General features: G+C 42.8%; 1 protein-coding gene across 3 annotated transcripts; it reads right to left on the reverse strand.

Annotated features, from left to right (window-relative positions):
• Nucleotides 1-758: 758 nt before the first annotated feature.
• On the reverse strand, nt 759-24146 carry LOC146670743 (protein lin-7 homolog B). Of its 3 annotated transcripts, none has more exons than XM_085402771.1 (6): nt 23875-24145; nt 16980-17098; nt 16176-16247; nt 11426-11635; nt 9878-10041; nt 1171-1330 (listed from the first exon to the last, which is right to left on the reverse strand). In XM_085402771.1, the coding sequence occupies exons 1-6, from the start codon at nt 23948-23950 to the stop codon at nt 1309-1311; spliced, it is 663 nt and encodes a 220-aa protein (XP_085258897.1). In that variant the 5' UTR covers nt 23951-24145; the 3' UTR covers nt 1171-1308. The 3 variants fall into 3 exon arrangements, with proteins under 3 accessions (XP_085258898.1, XP_085258897.1, XP_085258896.1); XM_085402770.1 differs by having other exon boundaries at nt 1190-1330; nt 9855-10041; nt 23875-24146; XM_085402772.1 differs by lacking the exon at nt 9878-10041 and having other exon boundaries at nt 759-1330; nt 23875-24146.
• Nucleotides 24147-24349: the final 203 nt, after the last annotated feature.

A 24349-nucleotide genomic window follows, 5' to 3' on the forward strand; every position in this document is an offset into this window, starting at 1 on the left:
ACAAAAAACAAGCGCGTCCATGCTCACAGGTGTACACACGGGTGATCACACCCACAAACTACACCCTTTTTGGCTCCTACCTCAAAGCACACTGTGTTCTGTTGATCTTATGTGCTGCACAATAATGTTTAATATTTAGTATTTACTGTCATATTCACATATATCATTGTGATGTTGTTTATTCTGTTACTCTTGTTCTCTTCTGCTTGTTTTCTTTTTCTTTCTCAGCAGGTGATCCAGGTGATTGATATATGCATTTTTTTTTCTCTGCCCGTTCTGTTGGTTTTTGTCTTTTGCCCTTCTCCCCCGTCCCTCTTCTCAGCTGTTTCTCTTTCCCTCTTTCTTTCTCCCCTTCTTTCCCCCAGTCAAGTCTGTCCCGTATTCAGTAAGTGAAAATAAAATAAACAATAAAAGGTGAATCAAATGGACCATTACGGCAAGGCTGGGATGGTCAATTTGGTAAAGTAAATCCGTTGGGCATCTTTCTTTGCCTTTAGACAACAATTCTGATGCAAAAGAGCCAAACGGGACAGGCAAAAAAAAAAAAAAAAGAATTACTGTACCATGAAATCATTAAGGGTAGTAAAGGCAGCCCTGAAGAAATGAGGTTAGCAGGGATGGAAACAAGCGCTGGGAAGAAATGATCAGGTCTGTCGGCATTCCAAGAAACTGGCTCTAGATTGTGTAATTATGTGAGACTGCAAACTTGTGTTATGGGAGGATTGTGCGTGTGAGCACTATGCAGTATAAAAGAATACTAATGCAAGAATATTCATTTTACACTGACTTTAATTCATGGGAAATTTGCCAATAAATATAGAGACAAAAAATAAAATACAAAAAAATGTCAACAATTTCACAAAATGGAACAAGCCATTCACAAATGCCAACACTTAGCCTTCTATCTGGGTCTATCCTGGGAAATGTTTTTTCTGCTACCGAGGTCTACTGCAGAATGTGGACTCTAATCAGAAATGCAGTGTACTATAAAACACTTGAGAATGTGCAGTTTAGATTCTGATTAAGCTACACACCAGAGAGAATATTTGGCCGTATGTAACAGGATGCTCAGGAAGACATCACTCTGGGAAAAGAAATTTACAGGCACGTTCTGACTACAAGCTAGCTCAGATTTTTCATTTGTCTAAGAAAGTGGCACGAGGATCCTAAACTGCAGGTTTCAATGCTTCAGCTCAGGTAACAGCTGTTGGTTGACTACTTCTTTGCTTCCATCCATGGTCTTTCTTCCTGCTGGAGCAGAAGAATCGGGAGGTCTGGATGATAAATCAGATGAAGGCGTTGGGCTGGTTAGCCTCTGGATTCTAGAGATCTGTGGAAGGTGAAAGAATGCATTAACCTACATGGTGATATATGACCACAGCTACACAGTCTATCAGCCAGACCCTATTTGTTATTCAGGTTTATCTAAGCAGCTATGTTGTTGTCACAGGGTAGATCCAGGACATGTTGGAGATATTCCGGTGTGTGGGGATCAGGGATTCTGGGCATTTCTGCTTAGACTGCTGCCCCTGAAATGGAGGGATGGATCAATTTGTGCCACCTATAGTATCTTCGTCATACACCAACTGCTTACTTGATACATATGTAATTCTTTGACATGTTGCATGAGAAAAATAAGGAAAAAAGCATCCAGTAACCGATCCTTTAAGCTCCATTTGTACTTGGTATCTGGACATTCGTGTTTCAGATGGACATCGTATTTGACTATGAGCAAGCGCTGGTGACAGTAGGAACAGGAACATTTCCATTCCAACAACAAACATCCGCAGAAATGGGCTCAAGGAGGGGTAGCCATCTACTGCCACCAGTTCTCTATCACAGACTATCTCACCACTCCGTTTCCCATATGTACGGGGAATGATCCCCCTTTGTCAGGGCGTGTCGATATGACCTTAAGACTCTCCACAGCTATGGTAAATGGCCTGTATTTGTATAGCACTTTTACTAGTCCCCCCTAGGGATCCCAAAGCGCTTTACACACCCAGTCATCCACCCATTCACACACTGGTGGAGGCAGCTACAGTTGTAGCCACAGCTGCCCTGGGGCAGACTGACAGAAGCGAGGCTGCCACATTGCACCATCGGCCCTTCTGGCCATCACCAGTAGGCGGTAGGTGAAGTGTCTTGCCCAAGGACACAATGACCGAGACTAGAAGAGAGATCTGTGTGTGGCATGAAGAACGAGGAGGGCAGCTGGACCGCTGCCACAACAACAGTCTGGAAATAAAGACAATTTACAGTGCTGTGCGTGGGTTCTTTATTCTGTCACAACAGCTTTGAAGTTATTTTATTCCTCCCAGATTGTGTTATCTTTGGTAGTTTTCTAGGACATTTCCTGTCAGGATCCTGGAGCTCCTGACCCAGTGTTGTGAGTTTCTTGTGTCTCAGGGTTTTTGTGTTATGTTGCATGTTCTAAGTTGTCTTTGTTGCCTCAGTTTGTTCTATAGTCTAGTATCTTAGTTTGGGTTTCTTGTATTCTGGTTAGTTTTCTGAGTGTTTAGTAGCCGCCCTCTGTGCCTCTTTTATGTTGGTCTCTGTGTTTCTTAGTTGCTCTGTCTCCCCTAGTCAGTCTGCGTCTGTGTTACATTTCCTGTTTTACTTTGAAGGTCTGTGTCCTACGTGAATGTATTGAGTTTCGCTTCCCTTTCGTCTGGTTATGTCTGATTTCTCCCAGCTGTGCTCCCCTCCTGTGTCTCATTCCCCTCGTTATTTCCCAGAGTATTTAAGTCCTGTGTTTCTCTGAGTCAGTGTCGCGTCGTCCCTCATTGCTGTGTTACTCGCTCCCTGTGTTTTCTTGAACTTAGAGTTCCCAGTGTGGCTTTGTTTTGTATGCATCTTCCTTGCCAGCCAATAAAGCTGTGATTTTGAGTTCATCCCTCGAGTCTGAGAGCCTGCATTTTGGGTCCAACTCCTGCCTGCCACACAGCGCTTGTTGACATTTCCACTACATAAATGGGAGGAAATTATTTGGTTTTGTTGAAAGGGAGGATGTTGGAAAGGCCTGACTTGCCCAAACATATAGTGTGGGTGTGCTGGAAATGTCTCAGTCTGCAAGATCTTTGGCAGAAGTTCAACAGAGGGGTAGTGGGGAGGAGGTTGGGGGCATTGGCTGGACCATTCTGCACTAGAGCCCTGTGCAGGACGATTTTTTCAATCTGGCTGCCAGTGGCGGCTCATTTAAACCTATTATTATTAACTCGTGCTTTTTCCATCCAGATCACAAATGCATGCAGCAGTCTGTACTTTGAAAGCTTTCATCCTGCCAGTGTAACACACACAGGTAGATGTCACTGAACAGCAGCGATGTGAAACTATGAAATACAAGAACTTTGCCACACTTCTCACAAGTCCAGCTCTTTACCTCCTTGGTTCTTAACGATGTTAAAACTTTTCCACTGGTTCACTCCAGCCTTAATTTTGTTACTAACATCAGTTGTACCCTCCATCCTGCTAGCATTCTTGGGACCCCCTGTCAATTTTTAGCCACCTGCCTCTGCCCACAGCATCAGCAACCAACCTGCTCCTGCAAGATTTGTAGCCCTTTTTCATTAGTACCTACTCAGGTCGGCTTGATGTTTTTAGGGTTTTCCACTAGGTCACAGCACATGTTACCAGGTACTTTTTTAGTACCTACTCTGCTGGGTTCCAAGCAATCCAAGGCAATCCGAAAATGTGACATCAAAAGACTGCATGGTTCCCAAGTCTGACAAAAAGCTGAGTCCAGTCCAAGTCCACATGAAGGAAACGGCTTGCCTTTCCGAGTGTTAGGTAGCTTAATCATTTCTAAAAGAAAATAAAGTGTTTGTGTTATTTTAGCCAACATGTAATTGGTGCAGATGGGTTGTATGTGCGCTAAGTCACTGCTGACCTGCTCCCAGGCAGACACATGAAACCTCTGACAGGCTTAGTTGACCCACTCCCATCTCCCCATGCCCACATTCTTCCACTTCTAGCCAAACATTACTGGTATGTCTCCTGCCTGCCCAGTTCCACAAGCTGCACAGATGTAAACAACCCTCAGAGAAGTGGGATCAATGAGTTGGGAGAAGTCATGGGGTTGTTGCCATGTCTCAGTTAAGCTGGGAAAGTCTAACTTACGGTTGGTGAGGAGATGCTGGATTAGATGGTTGTTGCTCATAAGTGTCTGAATGTTTAATAGATTAACAAAGACAGTGGTGTTATCACATGTGGCAGACCGATTGGATAACACACTGAGGTCATTACCCTGACTGGTATTGCATTTTGCAAAACAATGTGGGACTCTGTAGTTTTCTCTGGTCCCCTCCCCAATCAGACCAGGAGTGACATGTTTAGCCGCATGTTCTCCTTAAATTGCTGGCTGTCTGAGTGGTGTCCCAGAAACGATGTGGGCTTCATAGATAATTGGCAAACCTTCTGGAGGAAACCTGGTCTTGTTAGGAGAGACGGCATCCATCCCACTTTGGATGGAGCAGCTCTCATTTCTAGAAATATGGACAAATTTATTAAACCCCCCAAAATATGACTATCCAGAGTTGGGACCAGGAAGCAGAGTTGCAGTCTTACACGCCTCTCTGCAGCTTCTCTCCTCCTGCTACCCCCCCAAAAACCCATCTCCATAGAGACTGTGTCAGCTCCCAAACAGACAAAAAACAAACTAAAAACCAGCAACAAACAACTTAAACATAAACAATTTGCAAAGCCAGAACATCTTACTATTCATCACTGATTGAAGAAAATAAGAACAACCCCAGGTTTCTCTTCAGCTCTGTAGCCAGGCTGACAAACAGTCAGAGCTCTGTTGAGCCAACCATCCCTTTAACGTTAACTAGTAATGACTTCATGAACTTCTTCACAAATAACATTTTTATCATTAGAGAAAAAATTACCAGTAATCATCCCACAGATGTAATATTATCTACAGCTACTCTTAGTACCATTGATGTTAAGTTAGACTCTTTTTCTCCAATTGATCTTTCTGAGTTAACTTCAATAATTACTTCCTCCAAACCATCAACGTGTCTTTTAGACCCCATTCCTACAAAACTGCTCAAAGAAGTCCTGCCATTAATTAATGCTTCGATCTTAAATATGATCAACCTATCGCTAATGATCAGCTATGTACCCCAGGCCTTCAAGCTGGCTGTAGTTAAACCTTTACTCAAAAAGCATCTCTAGACCCAGCAGTCTTAGCTAATTATAGGCCAATCTCCAACCTTCCTTTCATATCAAAAATCCTTGAAAGTGTAGTTGTCAAACAGCTAACAGATCATCTGCAGAGGAATGGCTTATTTGAAGAGTTTCAGTCAGGTTTCAGAGCTCATCATAGGGCTGCTCGATTATGGCAAAAATGATAATCACGATTATTTTCACTGAAATTGAGATCTCGATTATTTGACGATAGAGCAGGGCGATATGGCCAAAAATATTTATCACGATATATATTTGAAAATTTGCGATAACGATATAACTGACGATATAATTGATGCGAGACAAAATACAACTCTACAACATTACTAGCGCAAAAAGACAACCTTCCATTTATTTTCACGTAAACAAGAAGCTGGTTTTTATGTACACTAAAGCTTTATAAAAAAATTTATCAGTGCAAATGCAAATTCCTTGCTGAAAGTTTAACCCAAAGGCATTTCCAGTAGAAATTGGCTGACATATCCTGAGCATAACCATGTATAATATCCACTGAAGTTAAAAAGAGGTGCTTTGCAACATTAAACTGCAGTGTGCAGTACGCATTTTTCGCACCATAAGGTGCACGGGATTATAAGGCACATTAAGCGAAACAAAGCAGTCAGATAAGTCAAACTTTATTAAACTCATTCTTCTTGCTTCCTCCACTTCTGTACCATTGATTCATTAATGTTGAATTCTCTGGCAGCTGCTCTATTCCCATGTTGTTGCAGTATATTAATGACTAACCTCGTATTGTGGATGGATTATCTCAGTTGTTCTCCTGACTGAAGTTTGGTCCGTTTACAGTATCCTGCCATGCGATTGCATTTGTCTCTAACCATCAGGAACCTTCACGTTAACTTTTATAAGTGGAAAAGTGTTAGTGTTCGTCCTCCAGCTTCACTGTTATGTTATGCTAACATAGCTGTGTCGCTAGCGATCACGTAGCACATCATTATATACCAGCTAGCCCAACTTCAGTAACCCTACAAACGTCACCACTGTTTAGTTTCCTGTCTTCATTTATGTTGGAAGTGATAGCAGAGCTGTACGTTTGAATGTTTTCAGAAATCTCTCAGTCAGAACATGCTATATCATGCTTAGGTAACTAGCGAAACTAGCGAGCTAACTTCCGCTAGCTTCCTGCTAACTTCTAACTCCGTTAAATGTAATAACTTTTGTTTTCATGGATGCCTGGAAGTTAAACTTTATAGTTACACCTGGTAAAGCAGCAATGCTGATCGTTTTATTAAAGATGAAAGAATTTAGACAGTTTTTAACTCTAAGTGATGCTGCAGTGTTGTTTGACCTGAAGCATACGGAGTTTAGGACCCAGATTACTCCCAGATTTAAGAGCATCTTAGTCCGACAAATACGACAATAACAACGGCCGCTTGCATGTTCTGCAAAAAAATGTGCTTTGTTGTGTATCTGACGGACAAACACCAAACCAGTTCCACATCATGGAAGTTGCACCATTTTTACAAACCAATTCTGGTTCCTCAACAATCGGCCATGTGCGTATGAAAACAAAGGCACTGCGCATGCGCGTTTTACTCCCATTCTATCGCGATATTTCATTTTCCTATCGTTGCCTAACATTATACCGGTATTACCGTGAACGGTATAATATGGCCCAGCCCTATTTGACGATATTTATTTAACCCTTTAAGACCTACCATAGAACCAAGTCCGCCAGAGCTTATATTATTTTTTTACATGTTGTAGTGCCATTTGTGGGAGCATTTCAAGTTGCTATACAACTGTTATAGCCCATATTTTAATAATATGTATGCATTAAGTCCATAGTAATTACATTAATTACAAAAAAGTGCAATAAACTACAAAAAAAATTGAAAATCGTTTTTGTTTTTTGTTTTTTTACATATATTTCTACTTGGAGAAATTTATGAGGCTTATCCCTCAAAACTTTAAATACAAAAAAGTTGCAAAAAGTAGTTTACAACAACAGGAAATTTATTTTGAGTGTCTTCATAGTTTTATTTTGGAGATACAGCAATTTTTATACACTGCAGGAAAAACAAAAAAAACAATCCTATGATGCAAATTTGCAAAGAAAACAGCATCAAAATAAACTATTTCCAGCAGTGCAATTCGAGTTCTAAGCATCCCAGCAACTATTCAGAAAAGTATAGAGTCAAACATGACTTATAAAAACACCAGTATAGGCTTTTAAGGCCTACAAGTAAAAAACTACATTTTCCGCGAAAATGACGTCACTTCCGGTTTCGGGCAGGAAATGCGATAGTTCGCGTTGACGTCTTTTTCAATGTGGGAAGTGTTAAGAACAGCTGATGGATCGGCAAAGCGTGTTTCTGGAGTATTATGTTTTTGTTCCTGCAAGCGCTTTTTATGCGATTTTTGCAAAGCTTCATGTGGAAGGAAACTGTGACCGAGGACAAGCTGATGGCATAAGATGTAAGTACAACTCCTCCGGTTTCATATGCAAAACAAATATTGCGCTAGCTTACGCGGTTCCGGTTCTACAGGGATTTAAAAATAGTTACACAAAACGGAGCGTGCTGCTCTGACCGGCTTTAAAGGGTTAACAATAACAATGTATTGAATAATGACTTTAAAAAATAATATAAAATAGTGCAAATACTGATAACAGTGCAAATGTTTGCAATATAAGAAATAAATGAGAAATGTAAACATCTATGTTTAGTGAACTTTGCAGTGTTGCTCTGTGGTGCAGCTACGACACTGTAGCAAAGTTTACACACTGTGTCTACTTGATCCACGTCTGACTGAACCCATAATGTTTCCACACCACTGAAGTTTTTTTTACCTCTTTTCAACCAACGGCAGTCACTCTCCTCTCCAAATAACTTCTGCTTAGCTTTCCGAGCTTCCCTCGGGTCCTCTTAATTGTTGTGACGCGTGTTGGAAATGGAGAGCGGAACGCTTGATTTACCACACGGAGCAGCGCGAGAGTAAAGCATGAGGGAGGGGCTAATAATCAGCTCAGTCATTTTTAATGATCGTTGAAAGCCCAGATCGTAATCGTGATTAAAATTCGATTAATTGAGCAGCCCTAGCTCATCACAGCACAGAAACAGCTTTAGTGAAGGTTACAAATGATCTTCTTATGGCCTCTGACAGTGGACTCATCTCTGTGCTTGTCCTGCTAGACCTCAGTGCAGCGTTCGATACTGTCGACCATAATATCCTATTAGAGCGATTAGAACATGCTGTAGGTATTACAGGTACTGTGCTGCAGTGGTTTGTATCATATCTATCTAATAGACTCCAGTTTGTGCATGTAAATGGAGAGTCCTCTTCACACACTGAGGTTAATTATGGAGTTCCACAGGGTTCAGTGCTAGGACCAATTCTGTTTACATTATACATGCTTCCCTTAGGCAGCATCATTAGAAGACATAGCATACATTTACACTGCTATGCTGATGACACCCAGCTCTATCTGTCCATGAAGCCAGATAACACACACCAATTAGTTAAACTGCAGGAATGTCTTAAAGACATAAAGACCTGGATGGCCGCTAACTTTCTGCTTCTTAATTCAGATAAAACTGAGGTTATTGTACTCGGCCCTGAAAATCTTAGAAATATGGTATCTAAGCAGATTCTTACTCTGGATGGCATTACCTTGGCCTCCAGTAACACTGTGAGGAACCTTGGAGTCATTTTTGACCAGGACGTGTCCTTCAACACACATATTAAACAAATATGTCAGACTGCTTTCTTCCATTTGTGCAACATCTCTAAAGTTAGAAATATCCTGTCTCAGAGTGACGCTGAAAAACTAGTTCATGCATTTATTACTTCCAGGCTGGACGACTGTAATTCATTATTATCAGGAAGTCCTAAAAACTCCCTGAAAAGCCTTCAGCTGATCCAAAATGCTGCAGCAAGAGTCCTGACAGGGACTAGAAAGAGAGAGCATATTTCTCCTGTTTTGGCTTCCTGTTAAATCCAGAATTCAAAATCCTGCTCCTCACATACAAGGTCTTAAATAATCAGGCCCATCTTATCTTAATGACCTTGTAGTACCATATCACCCTATTAGAGCACTTCGCTCTCGCTCTGCAGGCCTACTTGGATTCCCATGATGCACTGGGTGTTTCTTCTTCACTCACTATGTGTTAACAGACCTCTCTGCATTGAATCATATCTGTTATTAACCTCTGTCTCTCTTCCACAGCATGTCTTTATCCTGTCTTCCTTCTCTCACCCCAACCAATCACAGCAGATGGCCCCGCCCCTCCCTGAGCCTGGTTCTGCTGGAGGTTTCTTCCTGTTAAAAGGGAGTTTTTCCTTCCCACTGTCGCCAAAGTGCTGCTCATAGGGGGTCATATGATTGTTGGGTTTTTTGCTGTATTATTGTCTTCATGTTATTGTGATTTGTCGCTGTTTAAATAAAAGTCCACTGAATTAAATTCAATCTCATATGCATCTAATTTTAAACATTTGAGATGTATTTTGTGTTCTGTGAATAAAATCTAAGAGTTTATTAGATGCGCAAATTATCTCTTTTATTTACACTGGTGGTGTATTGTGTAAACACAGAAAAACTGCCCACTGTCCTTGACAATGGTCAGCTGACTAGTTGCCACACTCAGGATAACAGCAGTGTGTATCCAAACATATGATTATATGTATGGGTGCACACCACATACAAACATGCTGACTGCAGACTAACGAGTAGCTGGTGTGCTGCTGTCGTCTCCGGGCGCTCCTTATCTTCTCAAAGCGAGCCTCCATTTCCTCCAGCACCTTCGGGGTGTAGCGGACCACCAACTTGACTGATCCCTGTGCAGCCTTCAGCAGCTCAACAGCCTTTTCATGGTGCTCACCTTCAACACTCTGCATGAAGACCAACACAAAGCAAAAGTCTGACATGCTACAAGAAGCCGTTTCTTCCGACTACGTTTACTCTTTACCCATAAAGTGAACGTCTGATGACCTCCCCTCTACCCTTAAGTGGTTTGACAGCGACTGGAATAGGTTGTGGGTTTTTCCGAGGGTTGCCCTGGTAAGCTGTACACACAGAGATCACCCTCATTAACTTCTGATGCACACCCACTCATTTTGTTCTGGAAGGGGACAGAAGCTGCTCCGTTCAGAAGAGAGAAACAAGAATGACTTCTTATCAACACTTTCCAGGAGTGAAAGGACAGTGCTAACCTGTTTCAGCTATGACGATGCACTGACATGCACTTCTACAGTATTCCTTCATTTTAGAGAGATGGATACACTCTCATGTTTTCACATCTCTTGTCACGTATGGCTAGAGTACCTCTCCAACCTCCCAGTGATGTGGGCAGGCAGCCAGTTCTACCTCTCAGGGTGCCAGTAACCTGTTCTTATGGTTACATCTGAGTCATATTAAAGTGACTGATGGAGGATCTTTAACACCTTCACTATCAATGTTGGATAAGGTGAGTGAACGAGATAGAGATTATAGGTTAAGAGCAGTCTTTTAAGTTGCTCCACTGCATTTAAGAATAATTTAAAGCTGTTGCACAGATCCTCTACATCTTTCTCAGCATGTCAGCATAACAAACACTGCACCATCCACACCTTTAGGAACTCAGGGTGAACCTCATCCACCCCAGAGGCCCAGCCACCACGGAGGTGTTTAACCACCTCAGTGATGGACGAGTCGTCTCTCCTGTCCCCAGCCTTTGCTTCTACAGGAGACGCATCAGTGGGCTTAAGGAGGTCCTCAGAGTATTGAGTCTGTCGTCCCATTGTCCCAGTGGGAACAACAGTGAGATCTGGAGGGACCTGACAGGAGGAATGGCCCCCGAACCCCACCCAACACACTTTGCACCTGACCCCTGCAACACCTTATCCAGGCCAACAGGTAGGCTAAACGAATCAATTAGTATCAAACAGTATCAATTATTTATATCAATTATAATATACTGATGCTGTATATTTATGTAGATGTTCTACTGAACATACATAAAGTACAAAATGAACTAGAAATGATAATAAATGTGACTGTTGATGCGCCTGACCTAAAAACAAAGTGTAAATGTGCCGTATATGAAGAAATGTTCTTGTGTTATTTTTGGATTTACAAATTCTACAGACAATGGTTTTAAATGGGGTCTTGAAACTGGATAAATACTTGTAGTTAACACTTTTAAAATAATTCCAGGATTCAGTGACTGCTTCTGGTCTTCACGCTGTGTGCACCTCTCCTCAGCAGGTTGTAAGTGGGCTTCTGTGATCCTCTTACCACACCATTGACAGAAAGTAGCTGGTCTCCTCTCTTCAGCCCACCTTGGCGGTCAGCCACTCCTCCAGGGATGACTCTTGAGATATAGATGGGAGAGTTTTGCTCTTTTCCACCCATGATGTTAAAGCCCAGTCCCTCTTCTGTCTTGGGCAGTTCTACCACCCTTGGGTGGGCGTGCCCCTCACTGGCTGCAAAGGCTGCCACTGTGGCCTAATCAGAGAGGAAACCACATGATGAGCAAAACAACAAGTTCTATTTCACATCACATCTCCAGTTACCTCTATTTGTTACACAAAACAGAGGATCTGACAGTACACAGGTGGGAGGACAAACATATGCTGCATTCAAAGGATGCAATACAAAACAAGCTATTTTCCCACAGTGGTAGTGTTAAATGTGGGCCTGTTTATAGACAATCTGAGTAACTCATAAAGTCCACAGCATGTCTTTATCCTGTCTTCCTTCTCTCACCCCAACCAATCACAGCAGATGGCCCCGCCCCTCCCTGAGCCTGGTTCTGCTGGAGGTTTCTTCCTGTTAAAAGGGAGTTTTTCCTTCCCACTGTCACCAAAGTGCTTGCTCATAGGGGGTCATATGATTGTTGGGTTTTTCTCTGTATCTATAGGGTCGACCTTACAGTATAAAGCACCTTGAGGCAACTATTTTTGTGATTTGGCTCTATAGACATAAAACCGAATAGAACTGAATTATATACATAATTTTAATAAAAATGCATAAATAGTAGGGCTGCACGATTAATCGTTAGAAAATCGCGATCTCAATTCATACTTATGTGCGATCTCATTTCCAAATGACAACGATTTACAAAAAAAAAAGAAGACGACGACGATTGTACCGCATTTTGATCCGGGACGTAATCTGCACGGAAACAAGCGCTCACTCTTCCTGCTCAACAAATGACAAGGACGGAGCCTTATACCACGTGATACAGAAGCTGGCTGCTAAAATTGACTGTGTGCACGTTAGCATGTGCTACTTCCGGTGCAGAAACTCCTGTGGGGAGCTTTGTTTCCGGTGTCCTATTCACGCCTTGTTTACGGTCCAAAACAAGTTAAGCAAATGAATGAATCAAGCAGCGATTTACATTTCTATAGATGTCTCGGGCATTTACCCAATATATCTGTAAATGATGTTTGTGTAAAGTTGGTCAGAAGGTTCCTTTGTGAGTGCGCATGCGCCATTAGCGTGCTGCCTGCTGTAACCCCTAATTTCCCTCGGGATGAATAAAGTATTCTGATTCTGATTCTGATTCTGATGTTCATCGACTTGTCGATATTTTTGCCCCGCGCCTCAGAGCAAAAGAGAAAATGGATTCAAATGTTATATTTCTCAGCTGTCCCTCGTTTATCGCGGGTGTTATGTTCTAAAAATAACCAGCGAGAGGTGAAATCAAGGAGCCAATTTTATTTTTTGACAGTGCAAAACGTTTCGTGGACATCGTGGACATACAGTACTACACTTCAGAGTCACACTGCCAGCGATCGATGCAGCGATTCTGTACTGTACAGGAGAGACGTCACGGAGATCGTCTGCAGCGATCAAGACACAATGTGACGTAAAAAAACGTGCAAACTTGCACTAAAAAAATCTGTGAAACAGCGAGGTGAAAGGTGAACGTTATAGCGAGGGACCGCTGTAATTTTGAAGGTAAGTCACAACATACCCTTCATAAATAATAATGTATAGAAACCGTTACCAGCAATCATTCATTTTTTGTGTGGCTTTTTTCACGGTTTGTTGACATACTGTGTAGGTGTGTACTTGACTAGCTGATATCGACATAACAGGGAAACATCTGGTTTGACTGTTCTTCACCTGTAGTTTGAATGCTGAACATTTGCCTGTTTAAATCATAAGACCAGTCACTATACAAAGATGTGATTCTGAATGTGGACGATGTGTCGTCTGCTGCAGTGATGCAGTTCTGCTTGTGTTGAGCGATGTAAACAACTGATCGATCTAAACGCTTTAAACGTCAAAATTGATCATTAGATTTTTTATGACACAGCAGCGGTGAGTGTTCCCAGCTTCTGCTCTTTGTAACTTAACGCCATCTTTCCGTTTTCGAGTTTTGGACATGATTTTGGAGGATATCTTCACAGTAGCGATTGACCGCAAAGTAAAGCTACCGGAAATGTACAACCCCACATCCGGTCTCAAACCAGGAAGTTAGCATTTTCTCATGCACAGGGTCAATTAGCAGGGAAAAAACAACGGAGAGCACGTCAGGGATGACGAGAAAGTGACTGGAGAAAATCCGTCCCGGTCAACCACCCAAACATCAATAACAGGAACCTTATACAGCGCTTTCCTATACATGTCGAACTCCCGCAGGCACAAAGAAATTACGGAGGCTATCACTTATCACCTGACCAAAGATATGGCTCCATCAACACTGTGCAAAACGAGGGATTTAGGAAAACGATCAACACCCTAGACAAACGCTACACAGTGCCAACTATTTTTCTATTGTTGCACTACCTGCTCTATACACGCATCGTCGAGCAACGGTGGAGACGGAATTTCAAGCAGTACATTTTCGGCAACGACAAAATGTGAGACATTTGTTGTTTTTATGTTTATTTATTGTTTTTATGTTCAGTCTCAACTGTTACGAAGTTGATGTGCAGTTAATAAGTGCAATAAATATTTATATTGGAAAAGAAAATCGTGAGAAAATCGTGATCTCAATTCTAAGCCAAAAAATTGTGATTCTCATTTTATGCAAAATCGTGCAGCCCTAATAAATAGATCAAATATACTAAAATAAATAATGAAAAACAAACAGCACAAAAAGGAGCCTATCCGGTTGTTCAGTCTGACGTCACTAGCCGTGTCTGGGCCTAAACTCCGCTGCAGGTCCATTTATCAAACGATCACTGTGGCATTACTGAGAGTTGAAAAACTGTCTAAAGTCTTTCATCTTTAATAAAATGATCAGCGTTCTGCTCTACCAGGTGTAACAATTGAGTTTAACATCCAGGCATCCATGGAAACGGAATTTATGACATTTAACGGAGTTAGAAGTTAGCAGGGAGTTAGCTCGCTAGCTTCTATCTAAATACAATATAGCATGTCCTGACTGCGGGGTTTTGGAAACAAATTAAAACGTACAGCTCTGCTATCACTTCCAACATAAATGAAGACAGAAAACTAAACAGCAGTGACGTTTGTAGGGTTACTGAAGTTGGGCTAGCTGGTATATAATGATGTGCTACGTGACCGCTAGCGACACAGCTATGTTAGCATAATATAAACAAGCTAACTTTTTTTTCCACTCGATAAAAGTTACCGTGAGTGTTCTCGGTGGTCAGGAACAAATGTAATCGCATGGCAGGATGCTGTAAAAGGACCAAACTTCAGCCAGGAGAACAACTGAGATAATCCATCCACAATACGAGGTTAGTCATTCATATACTGCTGCATGGGCTGGGCTGTAGTTACATCCTAAGGTTTTAAAAACTGAGCTTAAATAAATGATTAGCGGTAATAAAAGCCGAGGGAGGTCAACAGTGATCACTGACTGTTTTAGGAGCTTTTTGAGATTAAATAGAAGAAAATACATAACATTAAACATGTTAACAACACAAAAGCCATATTAAACGCAGACTACTTTAGACCCGGAAGTAGGATTCGTCACGTCATCACTTAACAATCGGATAGAGAGCATGTGTGGTAGAAATGCAAATATGTTTCTAACAATAGTAAATTCTGATTGCAAAAGCTGCCAGAAAAGAGGAAAGGAAAGGGAAACAAAGGAAGAAAAAACCCAGACAGAGAGAGTAAGGACACAAAACATGAAGTTGCTCAGCATTTCAAACTGCTGAAAGTAGACGTCAGGAAGAGCACACTGTGGAGCCGGCTAACCAGCCGAGCATTCGTCCTCACATGGCACCGTGACAGGCTTTTAGAGGTCAAAGGCTTAAGGAGACAAAGATATCCGTCAGAGGCAAACTCTGGAAGGATGTCAGGTGGTATTCTTCAGTGCAAATTCATGTATTAAACGCTGCATTCATCTGTAGCATTTCAAGATTCCCTTCAACTATGCATCCTACTGTTTCAGTGGGAGATGCACGATCACTACATCTTCACTTGTTTTGAGCAAAAACAAATTCCACACTCTGCCACTCTGGTGCAAACCTTTCATTTATGGGGTGGCTGTGGCTCAGGCGGTGGAGCAGATCAGCCACTGACTGGAAGGTTGCTGGTTCGATCCCTGGCTTCCCCTAGTCTACATGCCAAATATCCTTGGGCAAGATACTAACCCCAAGTTGCTCACCAATGCATCCATCGGAGTGTGGATGTAGATTAGTTTGCACTTAAGTATAGAAGGAAGTGCTTGTGTGACTGGGTGAATGAGGCCTGTTGTATAGCTGTGAGTAGAAAAGCGCTGTATAAGAATCAGTCCATTTATGACAGAGGTCACCATATTCCAGCACTGCAGGAGTGCTGCACTGTTAATCCCATTTAACTGTACTACTTTTGTTAAAACATATTTATCAGTTTAACAAATGCATACTGCACTGTTCTCAGTATCTCAGTGTCTGCTCAGTACAGTTAAATATTCCAATGTGTAGTCAGATTTTTCCCACTTTGACTAAAGATGCCACTACAGTGTGTGTAGTGGCATTAGCAGAGCGTCGTAGTCTAAGAACTACAACACTGCTGTGGTTTGCAATCACAAACAGCCCAAATCTCTAACATAAAGCTGCTTTGTCATTTGTAATACCTTGGCTGTTGCCTGTGCTCGCACCTCTGGTCCTCCAACAATGTCTAGAGTGTCATAGAGCTGCTCATAAACCTAAGGACAACAAAGCAGAACAAAGGTGGCTCAGACTGGAGTGTAATGGGGATGTAGCATCACACAGTGCAGTAGATACACAGACAATGGATAACACTGCAAACATCCATGATAAATTCTATTATTAGCTAAATATAAGAAACTGCACCATGTGCTTTCAGTCAGTCTTTGATAACAGCTTCAAGGCTCACACTTATTTACTTTCTGTTATCTTCTTTACTATTTAGTTATTCATTAAGTCATTAGTTGTTACAGTCATTAGTTATCTAACTTAACTTTTTAAATGCAAGTGTTGCCAAGAACGCCAGCGTGGTGGCTGGTTGCTCGTTCAGCATCAGATTTTAGTAAATGGCCTCAAACTTAAAGTGTAGTTTTCACTGATTGGAGGCTAAATATGTGGCTGCAGCTCAGGAGGCAGAGCAGCTCATGTACTAATCTCTACTGAAGGCTGTACGGCCAGTGTGCTGAGGCCCAGGTCAGAGTCCAATCCACGGTCTTTACTGCGTATCGTCCATCTCCACTGCGCCACCATTCAATAAAGACAAAAATGTCCAAAAAGAAAGGAAGAAAGTGCACATGTTCTCACATGGGTCATTTAAAAAAGTCTGAGATGATTAAATGAAAAGAGTTGCTTTTAAACAGACTGTGAGGACGTGACAATGCTCACTTTATGCACCGGACATTAGGAAAACGATTATTAAACATTCTTTTAAAAGGGCCGTGGCACTTTACCTCTCTGATGGCAGCGCAGAATTTGCTCTGTAGGACTCTCTGCAGGGCCTGCAGTTTGGGAGGAGGCAGCTCACCAGTCCGCTGCAGCCGGTCCAGCAGCTCGATCACCCTGCATACATCTAACCCACAACACACACAAGCCAGGATTAACAACACAGCAACACAACACTGTCTGTGGACACTACAGACCCTCCCACAGTCACAGGATGCATTTCCATGAGGTGAGTGGGAACATTTCTCCAAGTGGTGAAGACGGCCGCATGAAGGCATCTACTGCCTTTCTATCCATCCCCAAAGGTTCTCAGTTGGATTTGGATCAGGGGAACACACAGGATGGTCCAACAGGGTGATGTTATTGTCCTAGAAGAAGTCTCTTGTCCTGCAGCATTGTGTACTGTAGCATTGTCCTGTTGATAAACCCAGTGGTTACCACACAGACGAGGGCCCTCAGTCATGAGGGACGCTCTCTGCAACATCTGGACACAGCCAGCAGCTGTTTGACGCCCCTGCACCTCCTGAAGCTCCACTGAAGGAAAAAGCACCCCAGGCCATGATGGCGGGAGACTACCTGACAGAAAAGGACAATGAATCCACATTCGGCCTTTTAAAGGCCATGATCCCACCAAGAGGAAGGATCATGGCTAAACTGGAAACGTGGACCCTCCTGGGGTGATTACCAACACGATGTTAAACCCTCTGAAGCTCTACTGGAAAATGTGAATATGGAGCATTTTGGACGAGGCCTGAAGCATGAAGAGTTGGTACATGGCACCAGGCCCTGGCATGATTCACACCTACTGTAACACAGGTGGCAAAGGCACACACATTCTCTACTTAAGTACACAAACTAGTGTACGGGGAAAAGAATTACAAATCACTACACTTTCTTTTGAGCGCTCCAGTAGCTACATGCTACTGCTGCTCTGAGTTTTACTGCTCTTTGTGGACTTACACGACCGAACTGAACAAGACGTACGCAGATGTTTGACAGTACACTGCTCATGCTGTTTTTATACTAGATGATATAAAGTTAGCATGAAGGTGGAATGAATCTCACCATCATCAGCTTAACTAATCCCTGCTACACTTGATGTAACCTAACTCTGACCATAAGCACCACAGGTACTGTGCACCCGTCACACGCTGTTCTTCATCACAGTACAGCAAGCTAACCTGTTCATCCTGCAAGCAACACTTAAATAACAGCCTATTTTGCTTCTCAGCAGATTTCTCCATATGAACAGACACATCACATGTATAAACCTAATTTAAAAACACAAGGACTCACATGTAAGCTTTACATTTCCCATTTATCAAATACCAATTCAATTTTATTTATACAGTACCAAATCACAACAGCAGGGGACGGGGCCTGATTATTTAAGACCTTGTATGTGAGCAGCAGGATTTTGAATTCTGGATTTAACAGGAAGCCAAAACAGGAGAAATCTGCTCTCTCTTTCTAGTCCCTGTCAGGACTCTTGCTGCAGCATTTTGGATCAGCTGAAGGCTTGTCAGGGAGGTTTTAGGACTTCCTGATAATAATGAATTACAGTCGTCCAGCCTGGAAGTAATAAATGCATGAACTAGTTTTTCAGCGTCACTCTGAGATTACTTATTTACTTATTACTTTTTAAAAACATGATACCTAATCTGAATACGTAATAAAGCGACAGACCTTTCAGCCCAACTCTATTTTTCTGCATAATCATCATATCAAATTGAATCAAATGGAAAAGTCTCTTTTTAAAAATTGTTTTATTAGTTTTAATCTTTTAACTTCATGCACATTGCATCAAGCAAAAATTTAATTATATGTTACAGTCTTTCACATGAAGAAATTTACCATTTAAACTAGAGCTGGGCGATATGAGATTTTTTCATATCACGATATGTTTTTTTCATTTCAGGCGATAACGATATCTATCACGATATCAGCCAAATAACTATATTTGTAAGATTTAAATGTGCCGTTGCTCACAAGTAAAATGTGAAATAATCAGCAGCTTGTTTTTATTTAAATATTTATTTCCCATAATAAGTTCAACAGGGTAGATGTACTTAAGGAACATGAGACTTTTTCAGATAAATAAAGGCAAATATTGCAAACTACACAAAAGGCAGCCGCTAAAGCGTTTAAGTTTCAAAATAGAACAAACGAAACAGACTAAATTGTCAATTCCACTTAGAAACAAAATATTAATTCTAAAAATAAATCTTAGTTTGTTTTACAGAAGAACAGACAAAACTGACTAACTTTTGTCAATATCAAATAAACTGAGAACTAAAAGGAAATTCTCAATCTCTCCTTGTTGTATAGCTTAGCTTTTCAAACAGTTTTAACAGTTACTTTAGTCTGACAAAAGCCGAATGACGAATTAGCGCTTCCAGTCAGAGACTGAGGCTACGTCCACACGTACACGGGTATTTTTGAAAACGGAGATTTTCCGTTTTCGTTTTAAAAAATAATCCCGTCCACACATAAAGGCAGAAATGAAGGAAAACGCTGCTATGAACATGCCAAAGCAGCAGGTGGCGCTAGATTCCTAACCGTGCAGAAATGTTGGCCAATCAGAAGTCTAGAAGCCTCGGTGGGAAAAAGTAAACAAAGCTGGGGCATAGAAGCAGAACCGAGTCGTATGTGTGGAGGGACAGTAACTGTGTGTATATGTAAGCATTTAAACACTGCAGAGAGTAGAATTAACAGTATTGTAGAAATTCATTTCACCGAAACAATAACGTGGCGCACAGTGTGACGCATGCACCAGTTTATTGTATTTCCAGACTTGCTTTCGGCACAATTTACAGTGCAGCTACTCTGTTTTTTGTCAGACTTGAAATAGCCGAAATACCTTCACACTACGGAACTTCTCTGGCTCTTCCGTTCGACAATCTCTCCGGCATTGGAACCATCATCTGTTTTCTCTTCGGTCACGCTCGGTTGATTTTTCTAGTCGGCACACTCATTTCCTCCATTACCCGCTGGCTGCTTCCCAAACAAACACACGTGCGGCTTGGCACTTGTGCTGTACGTAACAAGTCACGCGACGTGACGCTGCGGCTGTGATTGGTTCGGCTCTGCGCTACTTAATTTGGATTGGCTGACCTTTTTTTTTTTTTTTTTTTGTTAAGAGGACAAGAGCGGCGAGGTCTATCGCGATAGTTTAATTTCTCTATCGAGTAAAAGTTATATCGCGATACATATTGTTATCGTTCTATCGCCCAGCTCTAATTTAAACCTATGTTCTGCATATTCCAGCATATCAAATAAAATAATGTTTTGTGTTTACACTCTTTCAAATAGATGCAAGTAAAACTCAGCAAATAAATGAATAAAATCAAAGATTCAGCAGCTCTTAAATCTATTGTCACCTGTTTAGCAGGAGTGGGGCGGATCCCTTAGTAATCTTTTACTTTACTTGTCACTTGAAAAAAGTAATCGGATTACAGTAACGTGTCACTGCCCATCTCTGCTCAGCATAACATGGAAGCGCCTGTCAGGCAACATAGTGGCTAAGATGAACAGACAGAAGGCTCAATACATGAGCAGGCCACAGAGAGGAATCGGCAGGAATACCAGAGGCGCAACGCATCAACCAATGGTAGACGGAGCAGTTTCCAGAGCCCTGGGAGCTTGAGGGTCCTGCACAGCATCTCTGTTGTTCCTAGGACTGCGCTCTTCTGGACAGAGATCCAGAACCTCTCTGCACTGAATCACACTTGTTATTAATCTCTGTCTCTCTTCCACAGCATGTCTTTATCCCGTCTTCCTTCTCTCACCCCAACCGGTCACGGCAGATGGCGCCTCTCCCTGAGTCTGGTTCTGCCAGAGGTTTCTTCCTGTTTCCTTCCTGTTGAAAGGGAGTTTAAAGGGGTGAGATTTCATCACCCCCACCCGAGATTGGGTACTTCAGCCCAAGTGTGATGGAAGAAGGATTGTTGAGTGCACTGATCCTGAAAAATAGGATCATGGTAAAGCTTGAAACCTGGATCTTCTGTAGATGGTTAATCAAGACTACATGAAGTACCCTCAGAAGATCTACTAGACGATGTGAACAGGGTCCAGTAACCATCACAGTGACATATATCAAAGACAGGGTCTCCAGTATAAAGTATTGGACAGCACCAGAACCTGACATGGATCACGCCTGCTGTCTGAAGAAGCTGACTGCACTCCATGAGTGTCTGGCAGCACAGATGAACCAGAGAGAAATCCGGAATGGCTAACCAAAGGCCAGACAGTCCTGATCCTCAAGGACCCCCAGGAGGGACCGGTCCCCTCCAACTACCGACCAATAACCTGCCTCAGCACCACGTGGAAGCTCCTGTCAGGCGTCATAGTGGCTAAGATGAACAGCAGCTACTGGTAGATCGAGCAGTTAGCTGAGACTACAAGACCAGTCTGACCAACCTGTGCACTGCCTGGATTGATTACAAAGATACCTATGACGCGATGCCCCACACCTGGATCCTGGAATGCCTAGAAGAGCCTTCATCAGGAACTCAATGGGGATGTGACAGACAGCACAGAGGCACTAATCATGGCAGCACAAGAACAAGCTCTGAGTACAAGATCCATAGAGGCTGGGGTCTATCACACCAGGCAAGACCCCAGGTGCAGGCTGTGTAAAGATGCCCCAGAGACAATCCAGCACATAACAGCAGGGTGCAAGATGCTAGCAGGCAAGGCATACATGGAACGCCATAACCAAGTGGCCGGCATAGTGTACAGGAACATCTGTGCCGAGTATAACCTGGAAGTCCCGAGGTCAAAATGGGAGACGCCCCCAAGGGTGGTGGAGAATGACCGAGCTAAGATCCTGTGGGACTTCCAGATACAGACGGACAAAATGGTGGTGGCTAACCAACCGGACATAGTGGTGGTAGACAAACAGAAGAAGACGGCCGTAGTGATCGATGTAGCGGTTCCGAATGACAGCAATATCAGGAAGAAGGAACACGAGAAGCTGGAGAAATACCAAGGGCTCAGAGAAGAGCTCGAGAGGATGTGGAGGGTGAAGGTAACGGTGGTCCCCGTGGTAATCGGAGCACTAGGTGCGGTGACTCCCAAGCTAGGCGAGTGGCTCCAGCAGATCCCGGGAACAACATCGGAGATCTCTGTCCAGAAGAGCGCAGTCCTGGGAACAGCTAAGATACTGCGCAGGACCCTCAAGCTCCCAGGCCTCTGGTAGAGGACCCGAGCTTGAAGGATAAACCGCCCGCAGGGGCGAGAGGGGGATTAAAGAAAAAAAATTGCTGGAGCCACTCACCTAGTGCTCCGATGAGGGGTTTATGTATATGTACGTGTGTATATATATATATATATATATATATATATGGTTTTAATAGTAGGGTGATCATTGGCAGTCTTCACAGAAGAAGTAGTTCTGAAAGAAATCATAAATTCTTTGACCATTCTTATAAATAAGGGGGAAAGAGGTCTGCAAAATGTGTTTATGTTACCTCCTGTCTCTTTCACTAACGAGGCCCTCACCCCGTCAGCTCCAGAATAATAACCACTCAGATAATATTGTAAATATAAAATAAAAAGACTAACATGAGGAGCCTATAGTCTATAGCGCTCCTCTCGGCAAAGCAAATATTTTTGACACAACCAAGTAGTCAGACGATGATTCTACTTCTTAAAACTATTGGACAGGTCAGGTATAAAAACCAAAACAAAACGTTTAGCAGCTTCACTGCACTGTGTTTGCACACGGGACTGAAGAAGATAACAGAGGAATTATACCTTTAATTAAATATTAATTAAGGATCCAAGCACCCATTTCACACCTTGACTCATGTAATGAAGCACATGATAGTGGGTCACCCACTGGGATAGATACCTGGGGCTGTCCACCCAGTCTTAGAACTGACAAAGCTTCTCAGATGAGACGTCTTCAAGAAACTTAAAGAAGTCCAGTTACATTTTTCCCCAAGCTCCTTAGACTACCGTGACCTGGATGACTGAGAACCTACACAGATATGATGTTAAGCTGCTTTAATGATTCCAAAACCAATTTTGATGAGTATTTGGAATATCTGTCCTGCTGGAACATCCAGTTTTCTTCACTTGAGGTTAAGTTGAAGACGTTACTCCATCCTCTTTGTGTGGATATACCAGTAGCACTTGCAGCAAAACATCCCCAGAGCACGATGTCACCACCATGATCCACAGCATATGTGTATACAGGTATATGTAGCACAGACTGCACAGTATCCCACACACTTTTGATGCTTCATCCATGGCTGTTTGATCAGTTTTACCAGTGTGAACCTGTGTATTATATTGAAAACATGGGCTAATTTATTTATCTTTGACACTACAACAGGTCATCCCACTAAGGAGGGTTGCTTTTGAAGGTGGTGTTGTAATTAAAGAGTTTAAAAAACTGAACGTGTCTGCGAGCAGCGTTCACAGTAACTGAGAGGTAGGCGTGGCACTGGGGACCGAGCCCCCCTAAAGGTTACGTCCTAGTCACCCCTGCTGCGCACATCATCTAAACTGTGTCGTGGTTAAATTATTAACTTGTGTCGTTAGGGTCTGTGTGCATTAACAGACGTCGAACACGATCCTCCTCACCGACTGGATCATGCGCTGATGGATACTCAGCATTTTAGGCCCAACCAAGCTCCATACCGCTAAAGACGCAGGAGATGGGGCCGTAAAACCCAAAGAAGCCGACCACAGCAAACAAACGTGTCAGTGTAGGAGCGGAGGCGGGGCCCAGGGACGTGTACATCGGTACCTTTGTATGCATCAGACAAGCCAACGATCATCGTTTCGCCTTTGTTGTGGAATCAGACTGCGAGCACGTCTCCCACACACACTGCATCTGCTAGCTACGTTACCTCTCTCCAGGGTTAGGGTTAGCTACCCTGCTAGCTACGTTACCTCTCTCCAGGCACAGCGGTTCTGTCATGGCCGCCATGTCTGCTTCTTTAGCCGGGTGGTAGTACGAGGACATCATCGCGGACTCGGTGCACACTGATCCAACGAACACCTCGTATGGCCGATTAATGTTGTTCACAGCAGTGCGTGGCCCATCGTTGCCCGCGGCCTGCTTAGCATCGTGAGTGGAGCTTCGAGACTACAACCTGACGCAGCAGCTCTCCTCCAGCTGCGGCTTCAGTGCGCGAAGCAGCGATGTCATCTACGCAGGACTCATGTGCTCCACGCACTGACACAACAAAGGACATCCCTCACACACTTGCAGTATCTGCTGTTGTCTGATGGGCGTTTTTAATATTTATCACCCAGCTGAAAGGCTGATAGAGCACTGCTACATGTGCTCTGGATATCCTGTAACTGGCCTTGTTGGTCTGGGGTGACAGGTTTGTAAGAACTGATCGGAGACTACGAAATAAAA

The sequence above is a fragment of the Rhamphochromis longiceps genome, linkage group LG4 (assembly GCF_057381845.1).
Source record: "Rhamphochromis longiceps isolate RC_006_pf linkage group LG4, R_longiceps_female_GT1.1, whole genome shotgun sequence".
NCBI lineage: Eukaryota > Metazoa > Chordata > Actinopteri > Cichliformes > Cichlidae > Rhamphochromis > Rhamphochromis longiceps.

Excerpts from the sequence above, each read along its gene's own strand:
- LOC146670743 (XM_085402770.1), bottom strand. The coding sequence starts at position 23,950 with ATGATGTCCTCGTACTACCACCCGGCTAAAGAAGCAGACATGGCGGCC. Across the intron at positions 17,099-23,874 it reads ACCGCTGTGCCTGGAGAGAG|ATGTATGCAGGGTGATCGAG; the intron begins GTAACGTAGCTA and ends GTTGTGGGTTAG. Across the intron at positions 10,042-11,425 it reads TACTTTCTGTCAATGGTGTG|AGTGTTGAAGGTGAGCACCA; the intron begins GTAAGAGGATCA and ends GTCTTCATGCAG.